Raw genomic sequence first — 14,757 nt, forward strand, 5'->3', positions numbered from 1 at the left:
TTTGTAGGTTCTGGATATTAGCCCTTTGTATTGTTAGTAGAGACGGGCTTTCACCGTGTTAGCCAGGATGGTCTCGATCTGCTCACCTCATAATCCGCCCGCCTCAGCCTCCCAAAGTGCTGGGATTACAGGTGTGAGACACCTCGCCTGGCTTGTCTCTTCCTTTAAAAAAAAAAAATGTTTATTCCAAAACAAGGCCAGTATTCTTGCTAGCTTAAATCAATTATCAACATGATTGTGCTTTTACATTTACCTTCTTTTTTTCTCTTTAATCCTCCCTTCCCCCTACACACTTCCTGGCCTCTGGTAACAACCATTCTACTTTCTATCTTCATGAGATCCACATTTTTAGCTCCTATGTATGAGTGAAAATGTGATATTTGTCTCTCTATGCTTGGCTTATTTCACTTAACATAATGACCTCCAGTTCCATTCATTGTTGCCGCAAGTGACGTGATTTCATTTTTATGGCTGAATAGTATTCTGTTGTGTATATATTCCACGTTTTCTTTATATACTTATGCGTTGATGGGCACTTAAGTTGATTCCATATTTTGGCTGTTGTGAATAGTGCTGCAAGAAGTGGTGTATAACTGAATGAATAAGAATTCAAAGCATCATTGCTTCAGTTAAATTTAGCACAACCTTACTTGTCAAATGGAAGGCATTGCCAATAACAGAGGCCTTATACTACATCATCAATATGGACATTACACAGGGTTCAATTTACTGAACTGCCCTACTAAGTACAGAGGTGGAACCTCATACTCTAAAGTTGTCAGTTGAGAACTTGATACAGTTGTCTGATAAAATGTATCAAGAATTAAATATTTAAGTATATGCTAAAAGAACTGTACACCACTTAAAGGGATTTTCTGGGACTTTTTTAATTTTCTTTGAAACAACCACTCTGTACAATACAAAAGTTCTGAACTCTTTAAACATATATATATGTATTTTTTTTTCTTTTTTTTTTAGACAGTCTCGCTCTGTTGCCTAGGCTGGAGTGCAGCGCCCGATCTTGGCTCACTGCAGTCTCCGCCTCCTGGATTCAAGGGGTTCTCCTGCCTCAGCCTCCTGAGCAGCTGGGACTGCAGGCATGCGCTGCCACGCCCAGCTAATTTTTGTATTTTTAGTAGAGATGGGGTTTCCCATGTTGGCCAGGCCAGTCTTGAACTCCTGACCTCAGGTGATCCGCCCACCTTGGCCTCCCAAAGTGTTAGGATTACAAGCGTGAGCCACCGCGCACAGCCGTATCTTTCATATTCTAGGTTGATGTAGTGCCAGCCTTTCTTTAAAGAGGACAGTATAAAATGAACCGTTCCTGGCCGGCACGGTGGCTCGTGCCTGTTTATCCAACTCTGTGGGAGACCGAGGTGGGCGGATCATTTGAGGTCAGGAGTTTGAGACCAACCTGACCAACATGGTGAGACCGCCGTCTGTACTAAAAAAAAAGAAAAAAAAGAAAAAAAATTAGCCGGGAGTGGTGGCGCATGTCTGTAGTCCCAGCTACTTGGGAGGCTGATGCAGGAGAATCGCTTGAACCCGGGAGGCGAAGGTTGCAGTGACCTGAGATGGCGCCATTGCACTCCAGGCTGGGCAATAGAACGAGACCCTGTCTCAAAGAGGAAAAAAAAAAAAAAAGTGAACTGTTCCCTAATCTTTCTTGTGTGAAAGATGAGGGCAGAGGTTGAGATCATGACCTGCAGATAAGGATGACAACTTCAGTCAGTGAAGGAAATAAATAGAGGAGCAAGCGGTGGACAGTAGTTCACTGTGAATTCTGTCCAGTCTCCAGGTTTCGGCAGCTTTGGGAAAGCAGGCTAAACTGTTCTTGGGGTTCTTCAGGTTAATAACAATAAGCGAGGGTGGAGTGCTTAATCCTTTTAAGTGAATGATAAACACTGTGGAAGGCGTGTCTTCAAGCGCTCCACTCCCTTAGGGCTGTAGGTCACGTGGGCTTAAAGTACTTCCCGAATCCCAGCCGCTGTCTCCTATGGGCAGGAATCACAGTCTGAAAGGACAGCAAGGAAGAGGTAGGCAGGGAAAACTAATTGGAAGGAAGTTTAAATACAGAAAGAGCAAAGTATTACCTAACTATAACAATGCCACATTTTACTGTGACTAAGGTAGAGGACCCAGAGGAGGGGGCAGCGGCTTCCGTCTCTCAAGAGCCTAGTTTAGCAGACATAAAAGCCCGGATTCAGGACTCAGATGAACCAGGTGAGTACGCAACTTGGGAGCTTTTGGAACCTATAAAATTTTTCATGAAAGAGGTAACGAGAATATCAAAACTCAAAATGCCTTCTTTAGGACAGAGGAAAGTGTTGTGGTTGAGGTGTTTTTCAGTTACTTGTTTCACTCCCCTGTATATCTGATAACTTCTCTTACTTTTCTCACACACTGGTTTGTTTTTAACCACAATGAGTTCTGTGTTCATTACCAACAGGTGAAACCGAATCAGTGGCAATGTTTGAAGAGTTTTCAAGCAAAAAGAAAGGCACATTAGAAGTCAATTTATGTGGAATTTAGAATTCACTTTTTCCTCACAGTTTAGATTGTATTTGGAGAAGACTTTTAACCCAACGAGTGGATGACATTTAAACTTAGTAGTTTATATAATATTATATAAAGAGGGAGTATGGTTCAGTAGTTTTGTACCGTGGACTTTGACTGTACTTGTGACTTCTCAGGTTATTCAGTATTTTACCTGAGTTTGCCAGCTTGAACAGTAATTCAGTAGTGAATGGTCTAAGAATTTATTAATGGCAGAACAAAAGTACAATCGATGGGCATTGTGGTGACTAGCATAACATCAGGTTAAAAAAAGTATTTCATGAATGTGATTATCCCTGTTACTTTCTTTAAATGGTAACAGTTCACACTTGCTAGGGGAATTGTGGTTTTGAATTTTTAAACAAGCAATTAAATCTTTGTTAATATTACAGTATTAAATATAGTTGTAATTTGAAGGCCCTTATTTTTCAAGTCTGTAAATTGTGAACAGCTTCTTTGGTTATATGAATTAAGGATAAGGGAATAAGCTCTCAAAATTACTTTTATGTTTTTGGAGATGGAGTCTTGCTCTGGATGCAGTGGGGTGATCTCGGCTTACTGCAACCTCTGCCTCTCAGGTTTAAGCGATTATTTTGCCTCAGCCTCCCAAGTAGCTGGGATTACAGGTGCCTGCCACCATGCCCAGCTAATTTTTGTATTTTTAGTAGAGACAAGGTTTCACCATTTTGGCCAGGCTGGTCTCAAACTCCTGACCTCAAGTGATCCCTCGCTTCAGCCTCCCAAAGTGCTGCGATTACAGATGTGAGCCACTGCATCCAGCCTCAAAATTACTTTTAATCCCATGATTCTATTATTTTCACTTTCCTTTATAGCATGTAACACATTGCAGTTCCTGGTGTAAACAGCGGTTGGTTATTTTTTCTTAAAACCATTAGAGAATTTTTATGAATCTTATTTGAAGATACAAACTGTTAAGGGAAATGTTCCTTTTGTTTTTTCCTTCTAGTGAGAGAATTTATTAGGGGAATATCAGAAAAAAAATTTTATGTAAACTCTTTGTCCCCAAAGTTATTTTCATTTCGCTGAATAGGATGATGGAAAGTGGAAAGCAAGTTTAATCTACTTTGACCTTGAATGTGATTCTCTACAACTCCACTTCAGCTCAATTAGGGTCTCTCTGAGGCCTGTGCATATTTATTTATTTACTTATTTTTTACTTAATCCCAAATATGATAGTAAGGCTTACGTGTATTTGAAGCTACACTTTCTTTGTTGCTTATGTTTTCCCTCCTTAGATATTAATCCGTTTAGGCTCTTGTCTTTGCTATTGTCTTCATTAATTTCATAAGTTACAAGCGAAGTCCATCTGTGCCTCATTTCATTTGTTTTTTAAATTTCCTTTCTCCACCACTTCTACTGTCTTTTATTATTTCATCTTTACTAGTCCCATTATGTTTGCAGAAATTTGCTTTCTTCAGATTATAAGAAAGTGTTAAAATCATTCAATCTGTTAGCAACTACCTGTAAAAGCCATAAAAATTTGATAGTACCCAACTTTGTAATGAGTGACATTATTAGGCTTAATTTATTTTCTTCCATAGTAATTGCTTTTAACAAGGAAGAAGAGACAGATATGATCTAAATTGAATTTAATAAGCATTTTTACTTTGGCATTTTCCATAGCAGCCCAGAAAATGCCTACTTGAATAAACTATTGCTTAGCAAGTTAACAACTACTGGTAATATATTATCTAAATTGCACTTGCCTTTATTATAAGATTAAATTCAAGGGTAGGAAGGAGGGAAATGTGAGAACAATCTAAAAGTTATTTTTTTTAAACCTAGGAATAAAATGTTTTTGAAGATACATGATATTTTGGAGTGGTTGCTTTTCATGCAGTGAGTTTTATCCCCTTCTCCTAAGTGTAAAAAAAAAAAAACAGTTTTTTTTAAAACTGATCATGGTTTTTTTCACAAGCACGTCCAACACTGGCCAGTTATATAACCAGTAGCCTTTTTCATTATTTTTTCTTCTAAATTTGTATGAAGAGAAAAATATGTATCGTATAAACTGAACATGTTTAGAAAGTAAATCATCCTTTAAAATTTGTATTTAAAATATGAGATTTATTTGAACGGGACGGATGAGGAATTTGAGATAAAATGAAGTGTGAATATAGATAATCTAATTTTTTGAAAAGGTATGCTTTGGAAATATTGTGGGCTTAGTTACCACTGCAATAAAATGAGTCACATGAATTTTTTTTTTTTTTTTAAATTTGAGATGGTGTCTCACTCTGTCGCTAGGCTGGAGTACAGTGGCGTGATGTTCGCTCACCGCAACCTCTGCCTCCGAGGTTCAAGCGATTCTCCTGCCTCAGCCTCCCAAGTAGCTGGGACTACAGGCACATGCCACCATACCTGGCTAATTTTTTTGTATTTTTAGTAGAGATGGGGTTTCACTGTGTTAGCCAGGATGGTCTCCTGACTTTGTGATGCACCCACCTCTGTCTCCCAAAGTGCTGGGATTACAGGTGTGAGCCACTGCACCTAGCCGTCACATGAATTTTTGACTTCCTACTGCATATAAAAATGATATTTATACTATACTGTAGTCTGTTAAGTGTGCAGTAGCATTGTGTCTTTAAAAAACAATGTACATACCTTAATTTAAAAATTATTATTTTTTTATTTTTTTAAAGACGGGTTTTGCTATATTACTCAGGCTGGACTCAAACTCTTGGGCTCAAGTGGTCCTCCCCTCCTGCCTCAGCTTCCTGAGTAGCTTGGACTACAGGCATGTACTACCATTCCTGGCTCTAAAAAATGCTTTATTACCAAAAAATGCCAATGATCATCTGAGCCTTCAGCGAGTGATAATCTTTTTACTGGTGGAGGTGGAGAGTGTTGGCTCAGTGTTGATGGCTGCTGCAGGGTGGGTTGCTGAAGGTTGTGGTAACTGTGGCAATTTCTTGAAATAGAACAACTGCATGAATTGACTCTTCCTTTTATGAAAGATTTCTCTGTAGCATGCAATGTTGTTTGATAGCATATTACCCGCAGAACTTCTTTCAAAATTGGAGTCAATCATTATAAACCTTGCTGCTTAGTTTATGGAATATTCTAAAATCCTTTGTTGTCATTTCACCAGTGTTCACAGCATCTTCATCAGCAGATTTCATGTCAAGAAACTACTTTCTTTGCTCAACCATAAGAAGCAACTCCTTATCCATTCAAGTTTTATCATGAAATTGCAGCAATTCAGTCACATCTTCAGGCTCCACTTCTAATTCTAGTTCTCTTGCTATTTCCACCACATCTGCATTATTCCCTCCACTCAAGTCTCAAACCCCTGAAAGTCATCCATGAGGGCTAGGGTCTGCTTCCCAATGTTAATGTTGATTTTTTTTTTTTTTAAGGCTGGTCAAGTGAAGGAGTAGGAGTGAGAGAAGGAACAAACAAATCTATAACTGGTTGTGATCAGTTAGTTGTAAACACCATTACACTCACCAGCCTAATGTTGATATTTTTACTTTTTCCCATGAGTCACAAATGTTCTTAATGCGATCTAGGAGGGTGAATCATATTCACTGTACTTTGCCCAGATCCGTCAGAGGAATCACTATCTATGGCAGCTACAGCCTTAGAAAATGTAATTCATAAGTAAGTCGGAAGTTGAAATAATCGCTTGATCCATAAGCTGCAGATGGATCAAAGATGCTGTTGTTGATGTTATGCTGGCAGGCATGAAAACAACACTGATCTCTGTACATCTCTGTCAGAGCTCTTGAGTGACCAGTGCATTGTCGAAGAGCAGTAACATTTTGAAAGAAATCTTTTTTTCCTGAGCAAGGCTCAGCAGTAGTCTCAGCAGTGGGCTTAAAATATTCAGTAAACCGACTGGGCGCAGTGGCTCACGCCTGTAATCCCAGCACTTCAGGAGGCCAATGTGGGTGGATCACCTGAGTTCAGGAATTCGAGACCAGCTTGGCCAACATAACGAAACCCTGTGTCTACTAAAAATACAAAAATTAACTGGGTGTGGTGGCACATGCCTGTAATCCCAGGTAGTTGTGAGGCTGAGACAGGAGAATAGCTTGAACCCAGGAGGTGGAGGTTGCAGTGAGCTGAGATTGGGCCACTGCACTCCAGCCTGGGCAACAGAGCAAGACTACATCTCAAAAAAAAAAAAAATCAGTAAACCATGCTGTAAACAGATTAGCTGTTATCCAGGCTTTGTTCCACTGAGCATAAGCAGAGTAGATTTAGCATAATCCTTTTTTTTGTTTGTTTGTTTGTTTGTTTTTAAGAGACAGAAGTCTCACTATGTTGCCCAGCCAGCCTTGAACGCTTGTGCTCAAGTGATTGTCCCAACTCAGCCTCCTAGTAGCTGAGACTGCAGATGTGCACCATTACACCTGACTTGTTGTATAGTTCTTAAGGGTCTTAGGATTTTCAGAACAGTAAATGAGCATTGGCTTCAATGTAAAGTCACCAGCTGCCTTAGCCCCTAACAAGAGAGGCAACCTGTCCTTTGAAGCAAGGCATCATCTTGGTCCTTTCTAGCTATGAAAGTCCTAGGTGGCAACTTCTTCCAACATAAGACTGCTTCCTCTCCCGTGAAAATTTGTTGTTTAGTGAAGCCACCTTCATCATTGATCGTAGCTCAGTCTTCTGGATAACTTGCTATAGCTTCTAAAAGCACTTGCTGCTTTCCCTTGCATTTTTACGTTTTGGAGATGGCCTCTTTCCTTAAACCTCATGAACCAACTTCTGTTAGCTTCAGACTTATTTTGCACTCTAATCAATTCTCTTGGCCTTCATAGAATTGAAGACCAAGAGACATCTTGGGTCTTGTTCTGGATTAGGTTTTTGCTTATAGGAATGTTGTGGCTGGTTTGATCTTCTATCCAGACCACTAAAACCTTCTCCGTATCAGCAATAAGGTTGTTTAGCTTTCTTATCATTTATGTGTTCACTGGAATAGCACTTTTAATTTCCTTCAAGAACTTTTCCTTTGCATTCACAACTTGCTGTTTGGTGCAAGAGACCTAGCTTTTGGCCTGGAGGCTTTTAACTTACCTTTCTCACTGAGCTTAATCATTTCAAGCTTTTGATTGAACGTGAGAGATGTCCAACATCTTTTCTCTTGAAAACTTAGAGGCCATTGTGGGGTTATTAACTGGCCTAATTTTAACATTGTTGTGTTTCAGTGAATAGGGAGGCCGGAGGCAAGGGAGAGGGACAAGGAAGCAGCTGGTTGGTGGAGTGGTCAGAACACACACAACTTTTATGGATTAAGTCTTCTGTGGGTGCAGTTCATGATACCCCAAAGCAATTTCAATAGTAACAGCAATTTCAATAGCACAGATCATCATAAACAAGTATAGTAATGATGAAAAAGTTAAAAATATTGCAAGAATTACCAAAATTGTGACAGACACAAAGTGAGTACGTGGTTTTGGGAAAACAGCACTAAAAAGACTTGCTTGACATAGGGTTGCCACAGACTTTCAATTTGTAAACAAACAAAAAACCCCAAAGTATCTGTGAAGCACCATAAAGCACAGCACAATAAAACAAAGTATGCCTGTATATTACAACCCTGCTTAATTTGGGTTTCCAAGAGAAAAGCAGAAACTCAGACTTTCCTTACATCTTTCTTGACTGTTTTCTTCCTATCCATTCTGTTTTCTCAGCAGCCTGTGCACAGAAACAGTACTTAACCACACACTGTATTATAATAATCTGTTTACTTGATTCTCTCGCCTGGTACACTGATTATAAGCTCCTTGAGGACCTTGTCAGATGATTTTCGTATCTCCAGGTCCTAAGGTAAATATCTGGCATGTAATAAGCAACTCAGTGAATAAGACATGCTCCGTGCCTTTTTTATTCATCAAACACATGTTCAGTGTAAATATGTCAGGTATTGTACTTACCTTTTTCCTAAGGCTACAGAAGTATAAGATGTACAGGAGGATCCCCACCAAAGGCAGCAGAATGAGAGTCAGAGACTTCACTTTAAATCCCAGTCCTACTAATTATTACTAATTATTAGTAGCGATAATTTGTTATTAATTATTACTTGAGTGACTTTCGCCAAGCTGTTTAACTTCTCAAAGCCTACTTTCCTTCACTGATATAACAGAGAATAACAGTACCTGCTTTACAGGGTGGTCGTGAGGATTACATGGGATTATGTACCATCTGTAAAGCACTTAATACATATGTGACAGCACTCAAAAGTAAGAACTACCTTTAGTGGTTTAATAAGAAAAAGAAACAGATTTGGATAACAGATAATGGACGGAGCCCTGGACAGGTATCTCAGAGGAAGGGACACAATTCTTGCAGGAAGGTTTAGAGGCAATGATAAAAGGAACAATACAAAGGAATGAGAGCAGGGTATAGCGCATGGGAAATAAAAGTTTAGGGTAGTTAGCACATTGGGCATCTGGTAAAGAGATAAGAGATGAGGGAGAGAGGTAGATTGAGGCCATTTATGGAAGTGTTATTAATTTCATCCTCTCCCCACTCTGTGGGATAGTGGGTGGTTATTGCCTTTTTAGTGATAATCTGAGGCTGGTGAATAAGTGACTTGCCTCACGCCACATGGTGAGTAGCAGAGCCAATGTTCAACTTCTGAATTCTCCGTGCTCCCCACTATACCATGATGCCAAATTCTAGCTTTTTACTAATAAGAAGAGGTTACTTGATGTCTTAATGTGCCCGAGCCACAGATTTTGATGTGAGCATTATCAAAACTGTGATTTTTAAAAATAGGACCAATATAACAAAGTTTTACTGATTATTACATTTACTTAATCAGATATAAATGTTCCATTCATTCATGTATTTAAATATTTATTCCCACTGCTTCATTTTTTGGCTAGCCTGAAAATACATGTATTAAAAAATAAAAATAAATATCATGGTTAGTATTTTTGTGAAATAATTGTTCGAGATTTTCTCCCCTGCTCCTCAAATCTTATATTGCCTGTGGATTAGGCAAATTTGAATTGATGAACTTGTCTTCACTGGACACAGATTGCAGTTTGGAAGATTTTCCCTCCTTTAAAATAAGGTTCTAAGGACATTTTTAGAAATGGACCTATAGAACAGTAGAGAGAGGAACCTGTACTGGTATTGAAGAGCATCTCCAAATAGTAACTCACAAGTAATACAAATGGTAGGAGAGCAAACTATGAGACAAATTTCTATTAAATCCACAGGATGTTAGACTGTTAACTAAATGATTGTTACCCATGAAAGCTTATGTTCTAAAAAAGGTGATTAGGCTGGGCTTGGTGACTCATACCTGTAATGCCAGCACTGTGGGTGGCCAAGGTGGGCAGATCACTTGAGCCCAGGAGTTCAACACCAGCCTGCACAACATGGCAAAACCCTGTCTCGACTGAAAGCGCACACACACACACACACACACACACAGATTAGCTCGGCGTGGTGGTGTGTGCCTGTAGTCACAGTTACACGGAAGACTGCGATGGGAGGACTGCTTGAACCCAGGAGTTGGAGGCTGCAGTAATCCATAATCATGACACTGCACTGTATCCTAGGCAACAAAGTGAGACCCTGTCTCAAAAAAAAAAAAAAAAAAAGACCCTGTCTCAAAAAAAAAAAAAAAAAAAGGTTATCTCCTTTTATTCACTAACATTAAAATAGATTGAAATAGACAACTACAGAGCTTCTCTGTGTCAATAAAAATCTTTTCTATAGTGACAATTGAAAAGCCTTTCATCTTCTAGTCCTTTTAACAATTCACAGGAGGCTTTTACCAGTCTAACTAACAGAAATTTAGGTCTGCATGCTTTAAAATCTCAGGGTCAAAAGTTTATCCTTTTTTAAAGTTGGCTCTGTGAGGCATGTTTTCCTGCCTCCTTCCCCAACCCTCTGTATCCAACCATTGTCAGAAATACTAATACCTCTCTGAAATACCTTCACAATTCTTTTTACTATATCTGAGACCTTAATGTAAGAATGCAAATTTGATTCCTTTCAGATTTTTACATCTTAAAACTTTGTTTAGATTGTGACCCTTCTTTCTCATATTACTATCTCAGACACTTTAATTTCCTATTTGAATGCTGTTATCACCAGCTTTTTAGATCTCTCACTTCCAAAATTTTTCTAGCTTAGTGTACTAACCCTCTGTGAACTGTCTGCTACTTTTGCCCCACGAGAGATACAACAGATTTCAACTGATTTAATTCTATAAAGAGAAAAATTTCTATAAAATATGCATATTGATTAATTTTTAAATTCTATAGTCAAAGCAATATTTAGGAATATAAAAATATATTAAGTATAACTTTAGTGTATTATAAAATATTCAAAAGATTTTTAAATTTTGGGCTGGATTTAGACATACGGCATAGGTTAACAAATTGATTATAAGCTGGTAAATTTAAAGAATCTAGAATTTCTTGCTTTGGCCAAGTATTTCCCTTGAAGATACTTCTCCCCTATGCGGGGGAAACATGATACAACTATACAAAACTTTCAAGAGTATAATACCCACTTAACTCCTCTGAGAAAATTCAAGAAGGGGTTTTGGCCAAATAACAAGTGACCTAGAACAGAGCTCACAAGATCAAAGGGACAGAAATAATGGGAAATGACAGACTCTTTGGGAATGTATTATGTAAATACTAAGTATGGTTTTTAACCAAAGGATGCATAGTTCAGAGAACAATAATATTTACAATATGATAAGTCAGGGCAGAACCTCAAAACTGTGGGGAACAAAAGGAAGTAACAAGCCGGGCGCGGTGGCTCATGCCTGTAATCCCGGCACTTTTTAAGAGGCTGAGGCGAGTGGATCACCTGAGGTCGGGAGTTCGAGACCAGCCTGACCAACATGGAGAAACCCCATCTCTACTAAAAGTAAAAAATTAGCCGGGTGTGGTGGCAGGCGTCTGTAACCCCAGCTACTAGGGAGGCCAAGGCAGGAGAATCGCTTGAACCTGGGAGGCGGAGGTTGCGCTGAGCCGAGATTGCGGGCAACAAGTGCAAAACTCCATCTCAAAAAAAAAAAAAAAAAGAAAAGGAAGTAACAGCTTTCAATTAAGGTGAGGAGAGGAAAAAGCACCAATATGCACATGCAAAGATGCTCAACATCATCAGTCATTAAAGAAATGCACGTCAAAACCAAAATGAGATACAGTTTTTTCACACTCACTGGGATGGCTATAATCAAAAAGACAGACATCAAGTGTTGGAAAGGATGTGAAGTATTGAAACTCTCATCCGCTACTAGTGACAATGTAAAATGGTACAACTACTTTGGAAAACAATTTGACAGTTTCTTAAAAAGTTAAACATAGAAATACCATATGTCTCAGTAATTAAGTATATTTCCACACAAACACTTGTACAGGAATGTTCATAGCAGCATTATACATAATAGCTAATAAAGAAGTAACAGCCCAAATGTCCTCCAGCTGTCGAATGAATAGATAAAACGTAATATAGCCATATAATGGAATATTATTTGGCAATAAAAACAAAGTACCGATTCCTGCTATAACATGTATGAAGCTTGAAAATGCAAGTTAAGGAATCTAGTTACAAAAAAACACACACACATGTTGTATGATTCCATTTATAGGAAATGTCCAAAATAGGTAAATTTATAGAGACAGAAGTTAGATTAATGGTCGTTTGGTCTGGATAGGGTTGGGAGAGAGTGAGATGGGGATTGCCTGCTGATGGGTAGAGGGTTTCTTTTAGTGGGGAGACCAAAATGTAAAATTAGATTGTGGTGACAGCCACACAACAGTGTGACTATATTAAATGAACACTTTAAATGAGCGAATTATATGATATTGTCTTAGTGTATTTCATGCTGCTATAACAGAATACCACAGACTGGGTAATTTATAATGAACTGAAATTTATTGACTCATGCTCTGGAAAGTCCAAGACCAAGGTGCCAGCATCTGCTGAGGGCCTTTGTGCTGCATCTTCCCATAGCAGAAGGGCAGAGAGGGTAAGAGGGAGTGAGCGAGAAGGGGACCAAACTCCCTGTTTTGTTACAAACACTCCTAATAATGACATTAATCCATTGATGAGTGTGGCCTAATTACCTAATGGCCTAATTACCTCTAATTAGTCCCCCACCTCCCAATGATGTTGCGTTAGGGATTAAGTTTCCAACAGATGCTTTTTGGGAGGATATATTCAAACCACGGCAAGTCTGTAGTTTATGTTTCAAAATGTATTTTTTTAAAAAGGAACTAGTATTGATAACACACAGCAGCTTGCATGAATCTCCAAGGCATTAGGCTAAATGAAAAAAAGGCAGTCTCAAAAGTTTATATATTATATGATTCCATTTATATTTTCTAAATTATTGAAGATCGTGACACATTTACTATTCAAAGTATGTGTGTGTATACATACATACATAATAAAAACAATGTTTTTTAAAAATTCCAGAACACAGTATATATAATAATAGTTTCTAGTTTAATGTCTAGGTTTAAAACTTTAGGAAATGTTACATTCCGCTTACATTAAGCAGTTAACCTTTGACTGTAACAGGAAATCAATATAGGCTCTTAAAATATTGGAAATGTTCACAGTAGTCTCTTAGTCCCCCTAATTCCCCTTTTAACTCCTTAGTTTCTAATTTGGTGTTTAGGCCAATTTTCTCCCCTTCTTGTTAAGAAGATAGTCTCTTAGGGTCATGTTTATTTTTCCAAAACCGTCTTTAAAATGAAGAAAATGTGAAATATGTTTCCACAGTGCATGAAAAATCATTTGGATTATCCACAAAACCAAAGAATGACATAATTTTTTTTTTTTTTTTTTTCTGAGACAGGGTCTCCCTTCTCCCCTCTGTCACCCAGGCTACCAAGTGCAGTGTCATGATTACGGCTCATTGCAGCCTCAGCCTACTGGGCTCAAACAATTCTCCCACCTCAGCCTCCCAAGTAGCTGGGACTATAGACATCCACTACCACGCCAGGCTAATTTTTAATTTTTTTGTAGAGACAAATCTCCCTATGTTGCCCCGGCTGGTCTTGAACTCCTAGGCCCAAGCAATCATCCCACCTCCACCTCCCGAAGTGCTGGGATTATATAGGCATGAGCCACTCTGTCACCCAGGCTGGAGTACAGTGGCACAATCTCAGCTTACTACATCCTCTACCTCCTGAGTTCAAGCGATTCTCCTACCTCAGCCTCCCAAGTAGCTGGGATTACAGCCTCCCACTACCAACCCTGGCTAATTTTTGTATTTTTGGTAGAGATGGGGTTTCACCATGTTGGACAGGCTGGTCTCAAACTCCTGACCTCAAGTGATCCACCTGCCTCGGCCTCCCAAAGTGTCAGGATTACAGGCATGAGCCAGCACACCTGGCTAGCCCGTAATCTTCTTTATACATAATTTTCTACAGTAGTATTTACAACAGCCTCAAGATCCATCCTCCTTTGTTATTTCTTGGTGAGATTTTTTTTTTCTTTTTTTTTAACTGTGTAAGTACAGTCCTCTTGTATCATTTATACTTTTCTTGGCTGACCAGTTTGTGGATTTGGCCCAATAAACTGTCTTTATATTATACTTTGGGCTTTAATAAATCTACTCTGGTATTATGCTCACTATCTTCTCACTATTATAGGCTGAGAAGAAAATTACGACTATAGGTTGTATAAGTTATAGGCTGTGAATTAGAATTTTAACTTCATCACTGCTGAGTTCTTCAACTTCTAGTGAATTTATCTCCACATATTTGGAAGAATTTCGACACAACTTGATCTAATGAATTCAGAACACAGTTTACCTCATTTGCATTTTCTTTATACAAATCTGAGCTCAAACAAAAAAGTGGTCTTATAAGAACATTTCTCTTGCTTGGGACACTCCACTAAATACCACTGGTTTGCTCAGGGGCCTCCGTTAATCTAATACTTATTCTTAGCGTATGTACTGGATTTTGAAGGACATTATTGGAGTACCCAGTATTAGTGGCAGACCTGCCTATACCTTCTACTATCTCTCTGCACCTTTTCCTGCCTGGAGCCCACTATTTTTCCCTGATGCCCTCAGTTCTACCAACGCCAGTGTCAGGCTGTCCCAACCTCCCTGCACTATAGCAGGGTCCCACAGCAAGCGATGGGCTTGAGTGGCCTGGATACAATTAATGACTGGCCTTGAGTCCTGGTCCATTCTGGCTGCTTGACTGCTGGCTGCTGTTATCTGGCTATTTTTTTTTT

General features: G+C 38.9%; 1 protein-coding gene across 6 annotated transcripts in view; it reads left to right on the plus strand.

The window, feature by feature from the left end:
- The window catches only part of SLC12A6 (solute carrier family 12 (potassium/chloride transporter), member 6), a 109,285-nt gene that overhangs the window by 19,857 nt on the left and 74,671 nt on the right, over window positions 1-14,757 (plus strand). The window contains exon 1 of one of the 6 annotated variants that reach the window (XM_011989102.1): window positions 1,714-2,223. The exons of the other annotated variants lie outside the window; for them this stretch is intronic. Within the exon in view, the coding sequence (XP_011844492.1) occupies window positions 2,106-2,223 (118 nt within the window). The 5' untranslated portion in view covers window positions 1,714-2,105. Of the gene's footprint in view, window positions 1-1,713; window positions 2,224-14,757 lie in introns of those variants that run through there. 6 annotated transcript variants of the gene reach the window in all.

Source organism: Mandrillus leucophaeus, unplaced genomic scaffold (genome assembly GCF_000951045.1).
Source record: "Mandrillus leucophaeus isolate KB7577 unplaced genomic scaffold, Mleu.le_1.0 Scaffold347, whole genome shotgun sequence".
NCBI classification, from domain to species: domain Eukaryota; kingdom Metazoa; phylum Chordata; class Mammalia; order Primates; family Cercopithecidae; genus Mandrillus; species Mandrillus leucophaeus.